The sequence below is a fragment of the Ischnura elegans genome, chromosome 9, assembly GCF_921293095.1.
Source record: "Ischnura elegans chromosome 9, ioIscEleg1.1, whole genome shotgun sequence".
Lineage (NCBI taxonomy): Eukaryota > Metazoa > Arthropoda > Insecta > Odonata > Coenagrionidae > Ischnura > Ischnura elegans.
In genome coordinates, this window is record NC_060254.1 from 84,239,401 (window position 1) to 84,256,378 (window position 16,978).

The following is a 16,978-nucleotide window of genomic DNA, read 5'->3' on the forward strand; positions in this document are numbered from 1 at the left end:
CCCAGGTTAGTACACAATGCTATGCAAATTCTTCAAATGTTCACTTGAATTATTACCTACTTTAAGTTTAGTCAAAATAGTGTTACTAGAGTAATGCCTGACCATAAGAAAAGATAAACTGGTAAAATGAGCAAATAACCTAGGTACTTCCTGTACACTAGGCTCATTTATGAAATCCCTTTTACCTTGGTTGAGATAGTTTTAAAAATATGAGCTAATAAAATCCAGTTCTGCGATCTCTTCCCTATTTCTAAAATTAAATTATTTCCAGAAATTGTTTAAGTCCTCCATTTTTCAGGAGAAAAAAATTCCTATGTCTATCGGTTCGGAAAAATATCTCTCTTTGAAAAGAATCTCAAATCTCTCTTGAAATACTTCAGGCAACTCTTGAAAATGGTCGTTGTTGACGGCTTTCGGGTGCAGCTGCTTATTGCATTTTGTCACGCAAACTTTAGGGGCCATTGCAGGTTGCATCATCAGGCGATGAATGAGAAATTGGAAAAAGTTTGTGAATTTATATACTTGTCAACTCTGCTCACTCCACCGGAGTAGTGGAGGGGGAAGGGTGATGCTGACGTCAGAAGATCCCTAAGCCCTGTCCTTGAGTGGCGAGCGGACTATCCCCTGTTGTAGTGTGGCGGGCAGGTGAATCATAGCTGAAACCATACTGGGAACATTGTCCCCGTTGTTCTTCGGGAAGATTCTCTTCCACATCTGGCTAAGTTTGACGCCGTCCAATTGGTTGAAATTCTGGGGATATTTCTCAATTTCAATTGCCTCCCAAAGTAGTCGTCTGTGATAAAATTTTTCTTGGGCTAACACCAATGATTAATAATTAGTACTGTGTACTAGGTAGGGAACTACATTTATTTTTCCTATTGCCTACAGATGCTATCTACTGAGCTCAATATGACTCTTAAGACATGGAAAAGACTGCAAATTTAGACAGGAAATATTAAAGGTACCTATGATTTCCTGTTGCACCTTTACGAATGAAAGTAAATTTATGTAAGCAATAATTCCATTCAGAATTCGCTTCTTTCTCTCCAGTCATCTGTAAAATTTTTGTAAACATTAATGAACATGACATACAGTGATTTATGTAAAAGGATTATTTTCATCCACATTACAAACATTATTATTAATAGGTGAGTTAAAATTAAGTATTCAAATACATATACAATGCAACTCATGAGGCCATTATAGCAAATTATGAATACCTCAAAGCCACACACAAGCATTAAGATAAAAATGAACTCGTAGAAAGTTCCATTGAGTGTTCTCTGAACGGATGAAAAATTTGCATGTTACATAGGTATAAGAAGGAAAATCAGTAATCACACACATCACATTATTTGTTAACATTCAGTCATCAATTTTTACATCAGATAACTTAATTTTGATATCCAGCATTATGTATCCATTGCATCGAAGAGGTGGTAGCAAAAAAACTAACATTGCCTTGATATCTGATGAAAGTCTTTCAAACAAAGACTTTCATCAGATATGGAAGAGAAAATATGAATACCACTTAAGGTAAACATATTTTGCGACTATTTACTGGAGTAAATGAATTGCAAATATTCAGTGACTGGTCTTGATTAATAATACCAATTGGTATACAAGAAAAATTACTAAACAGTTGCCTTGCATCCATAAAATTAAAATTAGTACGAAATTCTTGAATGACAGAAATAATTTTTTGATATATTAAGTCAATGTATCATGCTTCTGGAGGTAAGAAGCATGATACGGGCCATTCATGTCTAACATCAAGGGCCATTCATGTCTAACATCAAGGGCCATTCATGTCTAACCAAAATTTGGACCCCCTTTGGAGTACGGAATATTTCTGACCCCCAGGTAATACCCAGCTTTCCACAAATTCAGGCTTGCCCAATAAATAACTCCTGGAGCTGTCTCTGGGAACAAGAGCTTACGGAGTCGAATTATAAAACATGAGGCAATTTCAGTGAATAAATATAAAGTTCTTTTTATGAATTTGTACATTTTATTCAATCCAAGTTCACCTTAGCTGCTTATGGGCAATGATAAACACAAATACATCATTAATCAAACCAAAGTAATGAAAAAGTCACAATATATACCAAAATTTTGATGTGATATGTAAAGGTAACATTTTCCGACTAGATTTAGCATAGCACTCGTGACCACAAACAAGAGAAATACATTAAGTATAAAAATTAGAAACGCAATATAAATGGGTTTCTGAAACAAAATCTTTGGATTGCAAACAATTAAGCATTAGTTCCAATTCATATGTTAAAACCAGGTTATTAGAATATTTAAATATTAATGAGTTAAATTATAAATAGACCTCCCTTCCAATAGAACATCTCGTCAAATGAGAACTAATTCCATCATTTTTCCAACTTTTTTGTGCGACTACATTCAAGGCGGCTGGGTAAAATTACCATTTAAAACTGAAATGCTGTGCTTGAGAGACAGTAAATTTAAACAAAATCTTTAAAAAATAGAATAAGAGGTAAAAAATATTGATTGATATTTGACGAAATAAAGATGAGCTATTATTTATTACTTGTGCTAATTTATTGCTCCTGCACCATATGATTGTTTCTCAGAACAACTTACTTTGTGCATATCATATTTAAGCAAGATCAATGCTATTGACAGATGACCCTGTTTGTACAAAAAATTTAATGGCCCCAAGATTTTATGGGTGAAAGTGAATTTTGTTATCCTAGAAACAATCCTAGTAAAGCTATTATTTAAGTCTTTTTTGAATGCCTAACTAAATCATAATTATTACAAACAAGTCAACAAAATGACCTTAAATATAACTGTCCTGAGTATTAGATTTGTATTTCTTTAGATATCACGATACTTTTCAAACCTCAAACATTGAATTTATTCTCAGCACTAATTGTAAATATTATGTGAAAGACAAGATTAGTGTGAGTAAAATAAATCATGCAATATTCATAATAAGCACCAAAGACTTAACTTGTACTGTAATTTGGCATTCTGACAAATGAATTCTTCCAAAGGATCTAATTCAACATATACATTAATTACCCATTAAATGCAGTCTCTGCTGAATGATACAGCCGCCTTGTCCAAACACAGATCCTGTGCAAAATTTCATACAAGATGTATATCATAACATTATAAATATTATAGCGCTTTTAGCTGCACAACACACAACCACATAGCTCTCATCCTCAATGGCTACAACATAGGGGTAAATGCATGAAGACAATCAAATGCTAACCACTCCTCCTCAACTACATTCTAACTGTCGAACAATTTTGGCAAGAAATGGCCTTAAAAATGGAATCCATTACAAATCACTTACAAACCCCTGTAATTTGATACAAAATTGGTCAGGCCGGAAAATTCATTGCCACAAAACCCTAAAATAAATCACAAAAAACAAGGGCAATTGAGCAATTCATGGTGAAAGAGTTCACTATCTAGTAGCGGCCAAGTCTAACCCATCGGGTAAATTATGATTGGACTCTGCATCCAGGGTGTCAGTGATGTATGCAACTTTAAGAATCTTGGAGAAGTATTGCTTTTCCGTGGGATTATTCACAGTCCAGGCAATGATACGTAGACCCTTTGCACGCCACTGGCGAAGCATTTCCCTTGAGAAAAATACAGATCACCAATTGTTACCAGGTATTACAATCACCAAAGCATTAAGAAAAATTTAGAATTAGTTAATTACATATTTGTTAGCTGATTGTGGCAAACCAATACTTCCACAATGCACAAGGTACTGTCCCTAGTATTGAGGTTTGAAAACCAAAATTTTAGTAATTTTTTTTTAGCTGGGAAAAAGCAAGGACTTCACTTTTAACTTACTGTAACCATCAAACACCAATTACTATCAGAGCACATTTATATGGTGAACAAGTCCATTTCATATTTAAAGTAGAAAAGCAATATTATTATCCTCTAAGATCTTTAGTGCCGACACTACCTCTGTCTTATTAAATCATACATTTAGTACTTTTAATTTAATATTTCCTTCAATCTAATTAATATATCCTGGCATGCTTGTTAATTGGCTTACAATTAGTGACATTTTTTATCGAGAATTTGCACATTTCTTTACATTTTGATCTCATGCTTATGAAGCACTGATCAGTAAAAACTCTGTAGCGATGGAAAATTAAAAAAATACACATGTATATACAGTAGACTCTCTTCAATACAAACAACCTTATTATGAAGTTCTCGTTTTTATGACATCAATCATTGGTCCCGATAAAACAGCTAATCCAATCTATTGTAAAAGAAACGTTATTATGGAATTTTTGTTATTACAATATCAAGAAACTCAGTCCAAGTCCCGCCTGTTACAAAAAAACTTTATTACAAAGTTCCACTGATAAGCAACAGCAAATAGGTGGATCTACAATTTACATTAAAATCATTGTGCTACATTTAAGTTCTCCTCATGCACTGTGCCCAAGAGCATCAATTATGGTTCTTTCGCCATTAGGAGCCTTACTTAAGTGTCCATTGTTCCCCAAATGATCTCCTTATTGTGCATCACCATATTAATAATTTGGATATAACTACCACACCTAGCATCACCCACATTCTTCTACTGATAAAATCAAATCGATGTCCCTTTTTTTTATACATTGGGTATATATTAGGGATGAATCCAGGATTTTTTTTGTATCCGGATCGGCGAATTTAATCTTTGGATCTTTTAAGATCCTGAGATAAAGATAGATAAGAATTCCTGCTGTAAAAACGAAGTAATTACTTGTTTCTTCTGGGTATATACAATCAAAGGAATGCTTTTAAGATTTACGTTCACATTTTAATATTTTTACTGATTAACAACCATTTTTATTAGCTTTCAAATTATTTTTACATAATATTATAAATTAAAAAATTTTAAAACAATGTTTTTCTCGCTAACTAATAAGAAGGAAATAAATTTCTCTGTCCATATCTGAGTCTCAATTACTGTCTGTCTGTACTGAGTCTGAATTGTTACTCAAATGGTGACATACTTCATGACAATCATTACGGCCTAAACAAAAAACGTAGGGTGCATGTTACATTTAGTGTTTGCAATAAATATGAATTTGGATTATTATCATTTACAGTTGTGTTTTCCATCGTTACGTAAATTGATAGTATCTGCTACTAATTGATGCTAATCACTATTATTAAGGTTATTTAAAATTCAGTTTATATTGAATGAGAAGGTAATGCTCAGTACTTAACATCTGAACGTATTGGAAATTAGCACCTAATAACTTGATTGATTAATGTTAACCCTTTCATTGCGTAACATTTTCTCAGAGTTGTTTCACATTGGCGGAGAATTTTTTTTCACTGCATTCACTTTGTTTTTCGAAAATATGAAAACAATTTCAATAAAAAAGGGATTTTTATATTAATTTGACAATTTATTAAACAATTTGTTAATGGCATCACAGTGATGCCATCCGCACCCATGTGATAAATGCTCCGGATATTTATGCAACCCGTTACACAAACATTAGAAACGACGGACAACATATTTTTACATAGCAACTAAGAAGCTTGAAATAATTTCTGAAATGATGGCGGAATTGAATTATAAAATAAGATAAATAATTTTTCAGATGTCATCCACTATCCATGCATCAAATTTTGGGTAAATAAAAGTTTTCGAATTTTAATTTTCACATCTAAATTTTTAAATTTACTAGTAACTTAGATTTGGATGCAAACATATGAAAGTTATTTTATCTTTTTGTCATTTTCTTTTGCGTTAATGTTGAAAATATTAACTAATAATTGTGAAATTCTTTGAAAAAAGGGTTCAAACACAGCCCTGGAACATCTGCACATCATACACCATCAGAGTTATACTGATTCGCCACTTTAGTCGTTCTAAGGACGTGAGGAGGATTATTTCTTCTGTTTGTCCTTAGAGTTTCAGTGGTGTGTCTTTTTGAGTAACTCAATAGATATTTGAACAGATTATTATAATTTTTATGATGATTATAATTTTCCATGTATAAACTCAGTACAGAAGCCACGGGAGGGGGGGTTATGGGTAACAACCCCTGTTGAGGTGCCAAAAATGGGTAAAATGGCCCCTGCACCCTCCAGAAGGGCCCTCAAACCTCCGGCAAAAACCCCCCATTTCAAAATCGTGGCTACGCGACTATATAAACTGTGCCCACAGAGGAGAAATCTATCGATTAATTTTCGCACGACTTTGTTTGCATGTCCCCTGCCTCCAACATCAGGATCCTTCGCCCCAGTGTAAATTATAGCATCTTGCACGAGGCCATTAGGCTCAGAAAGCATATATAATGTTATGCCGCGTTTGTGACGCCAAAGCAACATGGACTAAAGAAGCAGAGTTCTTTAAACGTGTAATAAATTTCTTTCATTCTTTGAGTGAATAATTTCAAAAGGGGTCGAATTTTATGCAAGGGGTCTCTTGGTATCGGATCATTTACTCCAGGGTTCCTGCCAAACTGCATGCAACGGAAAATTAGTTGAAATCGGTCTCGGGAAAAAGTGCTGTGAAGGAGGGAAAAATTGAAGATATTTTCCTACCTTTTCCAATAATCTGGAATGGATGGCCATCTTACAATACTTCATACAATCATACATTAGGTATATCGGACCAAAAATGTCTCCCATACCCCACGAGTAAGATTCCTATGCTCGGTTATCCTTGAAGAACTGCATGTTGAGAGGCATTGGCAATATGGACCAAAGCCTTTCAGACGACAATATTTCCTCCAGCTCCACATACTTGCATCCTCAGCGTAAACCTCAGTTAACACCTATACAATATACTACAATAAAATACATTACACTTACAAAATGCACAAGACTAATGAGGTTGCTCTTTTGCAGTCAGAAAGAGATGTAAGCGTTAAAGTTTAGAACCGACGTACAAGAAATATCTAAACGTGAATGCTCCAGATAAAACGGCAACGTATAATAATCCAAAAATAATTGTTTCTTTGCGCATAGAAATTTTGCTGACTTTCTTTTCTGATTATAATAGCTCTATTTGGTTGAAGTAAAATATGTAAATTGCTTCGAAGTCAAAAAAAAACGCGGAGAAGACCCAATGCAGTGTTCCATGCATACACTTGAGTAAATTGTGCCAGAGGTAGTTTTATTGCGAGGAGATATTCTAAGCCTAGTTGACCAAAGGCTGATACATAAACGGTCTTTGGGGTTTGAAAATAGGAATAAAGTTAAAAATGAAGATGTCTCCCATATTCCACGTAAGTGGCTAAATATATGTAAAATACCAAAATGTCCAATGGAAAAAGGCCATACGGTAATATTAGAAGAAAATTACTACAGAGGAGTGAAAATGCACGCAATCAAAAGATGTCCGAAGGAGAGACTGTACTAATAACGAGAGTCGCAAAAACTGAGAAGGAAGAGCTGACCTTTTCTACGACATGCACACAACAGAATAGTTGCATGGATTTCTAATAAGAATGGCAAAAATACTTCTAAAAATAGAGATAACAGGCGACACAGAGCGACTTGTAGTCTATTCCGCAGTGACGGAAAACGACTTTTTTATTTGAGCCCCGAAATTCGATCATTTTTTCCCCAAGGATTTCCCCAATTCTAATTTCTCCTTCAAAACGGAAAAAATATAAAAGTTTCCCTAGAACCTTCATTATTTCCCATGAATAACGAATTGGTGGTCGTAATTATTCCCACCTAGTAACTTTAACAAACTCATACGAAATAAATGAAAAAAAGTCGAAAACTCTATTTCTTCTTCCGTAGCCATTATAATCAGACCCCTATTGAAAGGATCGTTCAGAAAATGAGTGGCAAATATATTATGGAAGAATGCTAGGAGTTATAACAGCATTATGTAAATATTAAGTTTAAACATTAATAAAAACAGCAACAGATTATTCAACTGTGTTTAGCGTGTGTAGGTATAGTGACCGTAATTTGAAATACGAAAATATTTTTCGTCAATGAGATGAAAGGAAATATTGTTTGAAAAATTTTAATAGGACTAAAACGAAAATAATAACCTTCAAATGTGGCAACACTTAGTACAAATATACAGAAAAGTAAAGAAAATATCACATTTAAATTTTTTTGTAATGGCGAAAAATCTTACAAATAAAAAAGTACTCCATAGATGTAAAAAAAATTTACTCAAAAAATATAAACTATTTTTCAAAAACGGAAGGCATATGCAGGTAGCCTAATCCATTTTGTGTGCGGAAAACCATCATGAGAGTAGATAGAACAGAGCGGAGGAGCTTAGGGAGCGATTGAAGGACATAGGCCGGCGTGGCATCAATGTGATGCCACCCGCCCGTTGGCAGGACCTACGCTGGGCATCAATGCTATGCCATCCGCACTCAAAGGGTTAATATTCAAGAAGTCATCAGTTAATGTTCAATATAAGTAATACCACCTATTCCAGTAAGTCACTCACCTAACATTTGTTCTCCTGAAATGAAGAATTGAAGCAGGTGAGATGGGGTAGGGATGAAACCGCTTCTATTGTTCTAATGTAACTTGATATTTTCCTTCAAAGATAATGATTTATGAACTGTGTGGTCTCCGAAAGGAAAAAAAAATCAGAGGCATGGGAAGATGGAGGGCCAAGAGTGCTTTCTTTTTTTAATTAGCGACGCAGTCACTTTTGATGCGGTTGTTATCCTATGGTGTTGAGATTCTCCTGATGATTGTTCAATCCCTTTGTAAATTTAGCATGAATTTTTTTGAAGTATAAATTCAAAATTTCGGATTCAGATCCGATTCCTTCAGCGAATTTGGATGCGAAGTGTCCAGTGAAGGGCAATATCTGTGGATATTTTGATCCAAGGTATCCAATCCGGATATCCCTAGCATTAATTAATCACGTATATTACAAACATGGCTTTGATGCTATTCTGCTGTGTAACTTTAAGCACGGAATATTAAAGAGACAAGAAATTTTGACAAACAATGTTTTTTTGATGATTCCTAAAAGATACATTCATAAGAACTTCGTAATAATGAGAGTCTGAGTAGATACTGATTGCAATTTTGTAAAAGCAATGGTAATTAACCTCAGTTACTATTTCTTGGTACTCAATCCTTTTCAACTTATATTTTACAATTTATAAAAATTGTATGTACATATTAATAATTATCAAATTCAAACAATACTTAAGCGAATATAATTTTTTGAATTTTTTTCGGTGAGAGATTATGACACTAAAAATATTTTACTTAATGTCTGCACAAAAGCTTCAGTGTCTCCGAATGAAAGCACCCTGGGACATTTAAATACCTACGATTAAAGCACCCTATAGGACTGGAATAGCGAAGACACATATGCTGCATCGCACACGCTTGAGGGGTTAAACTATCCCACATACACAATGTGCGGAAAAAGTTGAGGACAAAGATCTACAATTTTGGTGTGCAAGAAAAATGGCCAGATGCCGAAGACAGTTGTTTAGTTGACTTGATACAAATTGTGCGGAAGTTTGATCCTCCAAATGAAAAAAATAAACAGAAGACAAACTTGTTTTTACTTTATTCTAGATTTTGACAGCTACAATATCTAATAAAACATAAAGAAACAGTAAAAATTGCATTTTTGATCCTTCATTCTAAATTTTTTTTATGCTAAAACTGCTGTTTAACTCCTCATATTATATAAAAAACATAACTTGCCTTTTGACCTTTCTCTAGGCATTATAATGTTTTTACAACAAGTTAAGCATCCAAATCTGGACAGAAGTTCACATAATGACAGATTTTGTGAGAAGTAAAGCCCTGTAAGACTCAATACCAAACTAACAGGTAGAGTCAGACACCTGTTTATCTTCTTTTTCATGGCAAAAAACTCGAATGAATTCAATCATGAATTTACTCGTTACCAATTCTTATCTGAAATTGTGATCATGTCTTCTAGTGTAATCTAATGAAAACAACACCAGATAACAATAACTTAAAAAAGTGCCCTACTTTGTATCTTGAAGGATCTTGTATGCATCAAAGGAAAAAAAAGCATATCAATTCAATTTCCAAGATAAGCATTGCTCATGTAAAAGAAAACTATATTGGTTATGACCTTGAGCTATTTAACAGTGAGTAACCCATAAAATTGGCATATTGGTCATATGTTCATGCATCTGCCATGCCAAACACCTGTATCTGCTAACTCCACTGCAAATACCTCAATAGAGATGCTTTTCCTTCTGTCACACTTTGTTTTTTGTGGAAGGTTACTCAGGATTTCTACCGGGTCAGGTTCTCCAACCCCATCTCGGCTGACGTTTCGATGAACGAGTTGTCCATCATCATCAGGGCATCATCGTCCTGATAACAATTGACAGCTCGTTCATCGAAACATCGGCCGAGATAAGAGTTGGAGAACCTGACTAGGTGGAAATCCTGAGTGACTTGCCACAATTCTATACGCCAAGAAAGCCTCCAATCATTCTTTGCTTTTTTGTTCTCTTTAAGTCAATGACCAGCTTTCAGTGGTCTCTTATTTTATCATCTAATCTTATCATCTCCTGCCTTATCTCCCCCAAGGTTAATGATGAACAATTTAATAGAGAAGAAGGGATGACTGCCGCTGCGAGGTGGCTTCCCTAAATTTTACCAACAATGAGACCTTCCTCTAATCTACTATCAAAGGGGATCAGTCTGCAAGAGCTTAAGAATGGCACCTGCATGCATGCTGACCTCCTCATGATACATATCTTCTACCCACCTTTCAACCCTCCCAGAGAATAATCTGAATAATACTCATGATTACCACAGCGACATCTATCAGGAAAAATAATTGTTGAAATTGTGAGAATGTGAGCTCGAAATTAGAACGGGCTATTTTTCCATCTCGCATCCACGCATTCTCGCATGCGTTCTAGCAATTCACCACTTTATACAATGCAATTTTGATTGTGCCTTCGTACATACGTCAGATTGCACAATGACGTGCCACGCATAAAACGGCCATAAAGAATTTCCAAATATAAGGTACCATTTCTTCATGGTTGGAAAAATTGGTTGAAGGTCACACTCATTCTAATTCAAGGTGTAATTAGCTTTGCTGTCTGGTTTGGTCATGGCACTGATGTCACCAGGTCAGGAAAATCACTCTACAAATGTTACATTGACTGGTGCTTTGGGAAAGGATGGTAATGAATATTATAATGATCACTTTTTTCCTGAACTTAAATTTTAATGATTAACTCACTCTGTTAGTACTTGATCATAAAATATACCTACTGCATTACAGTAATTTAGATACTATAAAAGAATATATTTTTCTTATTTTTAGGAAGTATGTTTAATTCGAACCAATATAATTTTAGGTCCAATTTTTTCTTCCCCAGAATTTGAAGAAATTAGGTCTCACTATTGATACAGAATGTTGATGCAGTTCAAAAAGTAACATGGGGCTAGATGCCAAGAAGAAATCTTTATCAAATCAAAAATCGAAATATTGCCCAAATAAAAAAATTCAGAATGAGAGTAAAATCATTTCATACCATAAGTTAATAGATATTGTTCTCATTAACAAAACATATTCCTCTCTATAAAGATATATTACAGTGCAACCTCGATATAACGACACCCCACGGTGCACTAATAAACACTCGCTATAGCGAATTGTCGCTTTACCGGAGGTGAAGCAAATAATAGCCAATAAACCTGTTGCGAACAGATATACAGGAACAGGAGTGGTGCGGCGACAGATAAACATCTATCCGATAAACGTAAGCATAAATCCAGACGAAAGGCGATGTTTTTTTGCATCACTAAATTTCCTTACTCAAATAACGACTAACTATTCAAACAATTTATAAGCGCCACACTGAATAAAAATCATGCAAAGCATTGTTTCATCAATATTTATATTTATCGAACGACAGTTTACCACATAAATTTGAGACTGAGCACTCCATTAACTTCATTTCTAACAGATCGCTAGCAGTTACAGAGGTTAAGGAGTCGTCTTCCGGCGGTGAAACCCTCGCTATGGCGAGAGCCAACGCCGAAAGGGTCTCGTAAAAACGAATTTTTTAACACTCTTATTATAGGGTCAATTGACGGTGCATCGGCTATCTCTCGTAATAGCGAAAGTGTCGCTATAGCCTGTACTCGCTTTAACGAGGTTCCACTGTAAATAATAAAATTGCAGAAAGAACAACAATATATACTCACGGTGAGAGAAAATCTTTGTGTATGAGCAACCCTGACAGGCCAAGAAGGTGATAGGGTATCCCACGTTGAAAACACCAACCAACAATTTCATCCATAATCCTGGCACCCAAATTGGTGAACATTCCACTGTACTGGGGTCTTGTGCAGCCGTGCATACCCGCTGGGCCAAGGGCAGCAGATGCAGAGTAAGACACGCTTGAAATTGAAAATGGACGCCAGCCAAGAGTGCATGCAATGCGGGGATCAGCACGACGTATCTGAAAGAACAGAAGAACGGATGAGAAAGTGAAAGAAAGGTGCTATTTCGCTCTCATCCGACCGCACCTTGAATATGCAGCGAGCACATGGAATCCTGTGCAGAAAGACTTAATCCGCGAACTAAATAAAATACAAAGGAAGGCTGCACGTTTCGTCAAAAACTGCTACGGGCGTACAGACAGCGTTACCCAGATGTTAAGCGAATTAGGCTGGGAGCCATTGGAGACTCGGAGGCTGCGTGCTAGGCTTAGATTGCTTGAACAATGGAGAATGGATATCTTTAAGAGCGACACAGAGAACATAATATTAGAGCCACACTATATTTCCAGGTCCGATAGAAGCGATAAATTAAGAGAGATGTTTTGCCGAACGGATAGATATGGGAATTCGTTTTTCCCCCGCACCATAAAGGACTTTAATAAACGCTAGTACCAACCTCGTTAGAGTACTTCATTTTTTTTTTTTTTTTATTAGCTGTAAACGGCTGGTGTCCTAACACCCCCTGCCACACGCCTTTTAGGCGGCTTGCGGGGTATTATATAGATGTAGATGTTTAAAAACTCAAAACTCACAAATAAGTTGAAACTTCCTAAAGTACAGCTTTATGTTAACACGTTGCGTACCAGGGTATTTTAATTCCTAGGAATGCCGATTCTGGGTGGAGGTGTTGAGATTGGAAATATGCTCCTATAAAGGCATAATGCCTTTGGTTTAAACATGGTTAAAAAGCTAATGTTTAGAATATAACTTTACCCAATCAAACGTTATGATGAATTAATTCATTTTGAATAACGAACAACAACTGAAAATGTACTAATGAATAAGTATTGTACGATTTAAAATTGTTTAGTTTAACGTGCCTAAATGACGAGAATCTTCGTCATCCGTCCGGAACGTTCGGGAAAAAAATGACGAGAATTCTTGCCATCCGTACACAACGTCTTAAGAAGATTCTTATTGACATCATATTCAAATCTGTTGCTTGTTTCTATCTATGAATCATTCAGAGATTTAACTCAAAGGTGGGTTTGGATAGTTGAAGGTAGAGCTCACTCCAGACTATGCCTCAGGCATAGAATATTAAACATTCAGGGTAGCCAAACCTTTCCCTGGCCAATTGACATTGTACGGATTTCTGTTTAGGGATGTCTTAAGGTTTCACCTGGGTTTTGAATCCAGGATGCTCTGATCAATAGCTTAACCCTCAGACCACTGGGCCACCAGCCTCTCCCCGATCTATCTATTTGATCTAAAAGTACAGTTTGCAAACTTAAAACATTGAAAAGAAATAAAGGATAAATGGAAAAGAAACTCTGAAGCTTTAATTTCTCCTTATTTTCCCATTTCCCTCATCTATGAAACCACAATATAAACAAGTCCAAAACACTTGGTGATGACTTGGGCAGTTTTGCAGATTATTTCATTTTAGTTTGACGAAAATTAATTCAGGGACGATAGAGCTATTCCCAAGTTTGTAACAGGTTTTTATGCCGACAAAGTTCTCAATGAGTTGCCTACACATGTAAGCATCTGCACTATCTCAACATTGGACAGTGACATGATATGATTAATTAGTGGTCCCCGGATATTACATAGTAAAATGTAGGACAAGTGTAGGATGACACATATATGCAACAAAAAAATAATCAACTTATTTTGTGAAGAGAACACTCCTCAAAAAACTCATTAACACTTAAGTTAACTTTTTCCAACAGAAAAAGTTTCAGCTTATTTTTAAAATGTAGCTCTCAAGGGAGTATTTTTAATGCTCAGAGGTAACACTTACGTATACACTTATGTGGCCATTTGAAAGGGGATGTTGTACATTCCAGTTGAGTGGCAGCACATATATACATCCTCACTATGTCGAGTTAAATATGCATGCACTTGAGCATTGGTGGTGAGCTGTTTCAAATTATCCTTTACATTAATACTAAAGTAGAAGCTATACAGGGGAGGTAACATAAGGAAGTTTAGTTGTTTAAAATATGGTTTGCAAGTAGGGATACTTTTGCTATACATATAGCTAATACCTCTTTTTTTAATTGCAAAAACTCTGCGAAAGCCATGTGATGATCCACAGAAAATGATTTCGTTACACCAATAAGATTGGAAGTTCCCATAATAAACAATTTTCAGTGAAAATGAATACAAAGCTTCATTGGCCTCTGCATTACGATGCACTGTTTGATTCTCCTGCTCAATGATTCTGAATAAGACCAATAAAGAAGGGAAGATGTTCATTGCAAAAATCATATTTTAACATACAGCAAGAATATCACCTTAATGGTTAGTGGCGTAGCCAGGAATTTCATTTGGGGGGGTCCAAAACCAGGAGGGGGGGGGGGGGAAATGGGTACTATGTAATGGGTTTTAAACTAATTTTAACACTTTTCATAATCGAAAAAACTTCATTATATTAACTAGAAATATTTTGCAAATTCATGATTTTTCAATATTTTGTTTACTATTATGAAGAAAAATAGGTGTATTCTTATATATTTGGGGGGGGTTCTGACCCCCAGCCTCCTCCCTGGCTACGCCACTGTTAATGGTTCTCATAACCATCCCCAAAGCAATAACTTACCAAGTATATCAGGTAAGGATGAAATGTAGTAACAATAGCCTTGGAGTGCATATTTGTCCCAGAAGGTGGCATCCAAACATTAGCAGGAGTTGATACTAATCCAGGTAAATCTCCAGCTTTCACTTCTTTGCCGAACAAGCCCAAAATGTGAGGGACAGTTCTGACATCATTCACTTTGATGTCAATGAACATAGTGAGATCCAGGGAGAGGCACTCTTTAACAGCTTCTTCCAGGGTTGGTATCCGTTCTCCTTTGTACCATTCTCTAAAAATGACATCATATCAATAAATATTATGGTCAGCACTAGGAATTCCACATGTCACATGCTGTATTTTAGGAAAAGCTGTATCTGCTCTTCCCTAGATAAATTGTGTTATACCATGAGGGAAGCACTGAATAATGAAGGTGTACATAGGACATGTCTCTTGCAACATGTACACCGAAAGAAACAGAGATACAAAGCCAGCACTGAATTTACACCAGGTGCACAAAATTACATTTAACATATATGTGAGAACGGTTTAATTCTTAGTTTTAAGAAATGGGATATACGGATTACGATTTCTTGCAAAGAACCAGTTCATCTCCCAGTACTCCAGCGGTACAACAATAGGTATTAAAAGAGTTATTCACCTGAATGGATGCTTGTGAGAGATGTCCAATTTACGTGCTTCTGAAAGCGTCATTAATGATATTTCTCCATTTCCATCACTCACACGATCTACGAACCGGTCGTGGAAGATAACAGGGACTCCATCAGAAGTAAGAGAGACATCAAATTCCACCGCATTGCAGCCTCTGTCTTTGCACTGAAACAAAAATGCAATAATTTCTACAAAACTGACAATTCAAGGCAATGTTAATGGTTGAGAGGTTTTTTTTATTTATATTTAGCCAAATATTCCAGGTTACAGGCGGCCCGGTACTTTCAATTCTATCTCATTGCCACGCCCACATACAAATCGCAAACAAGTAAGAGCGCGAATGGACAAGCTTAATTCGACTTAATTAGGCTTTGGTGCACCAGGGCCAAGCTCAAACCACTTAGTGAATCTACCAACGCAGGAATAACAAAAATATTTAACTTCTACGTAAAATAGTGAAGCTCGAGTGAGAAAGCGATAAAAATGAGATGATAAACGCAGGTGTATTACAAATTTTTTTATTTTTACCTTACGAAATGAAGCTATACTGTTTTCTGGGGCGTCCAGACCTGCACCACGATGAGCAATTACTTTCAAGTTCCGAAGAATTTTCTCACCCTTATCAGTTTTATCGCTATCACCACTAGATTCTTCATTTGAAGTAGAATTTTCCAATGCAGTAATTTCGTTATTATCATCCAGCCAAGGATCACGGCCTAGCAACAGTTCAACTTGTTCATCGTCAGGCGGTGGCAATTTCAGATAATGGTATGCCACGAACAGGATGACTGAGCCCAATAATGTTGGAGGAAATGAACTGGCAAGAGTGTCGAAACATAGCAATAGAAAACCATAAATATACATCCATGCGATGAAACAAGTTCCCACAGCCCACTTAACACTCTGCGCCATATCCAACAATTAGTTTCAAATGCTCTTTCAAAATATTTGGATTTCGGATATCGCTGAGCCGCCAATGTTATCGAAGCATCCCGCAGAGAGATCGACCAAAAGTTTTGGATCGACTGATGTTCTCTGGTCGAAATATTCCCAGCATTTCGACTGTCGCCGATAAACGATGCACACCGCGACTTCTGAACGCTCAATTTTCTTGTGTCGTGGCCTCATCGCTAAAAATAATTAGCCTAATGTTGAAGCTATTTCGTAAAACAGACAGTAAATACCTTATTTTAATTTATAGTAATAAAAAGTGAAGTGCTTAGAATTATATTAAGCTTTACGCGAAGGTTTTTGCCATTTTATACATTTTCTGCGGGTACCCGAATGTTAAATATTGTCTCA

General features: G+C 35.9%; 1 protein-coding gene across 2 annotated transcripts; it reads right to left on the reverse strand.

The window, feature by feature from the left end:
• Positions 1-1,988: 1,988 nt before the first annotated feature.
• LOC124165610 (glycerophosphodiester phosphodiesterase 1) lies at positions 1,989-16,687 on the reverse strand. Of its 2 annotated transcripts, none has more exons than XM_046543074.1 (5): positions 16,205-16,687; positions 15,666-15,841; positions 15,032-15,296; positions 12,187-12,443; positions 1,989-3,629 (listed from the first exon to the last, which is right to left on the reverse strand). In XM_046543074.1, exons 1-5 carry the CDS (start codon positions 16,586-16,588, stop codon positions 3,452-3,454), a joined length of 1,260 nt encoding a protein of 419 aa, XP_046399030.1. In that variant the 5' UTR covers positions 16,589-16,687; the 3' UTR covers positions 1,989-3,451. The 2 variants fall into 2 exon arrangements, with proteins under 2 accessions (XP_046399030.1, XP_046399031.1); XM_046543075.1 differs by having other exon boundaries at positions 3,615-4,273.
• Between the last annotated feature and the right edge of the window lie 291 nt (positions 16,688-16,978).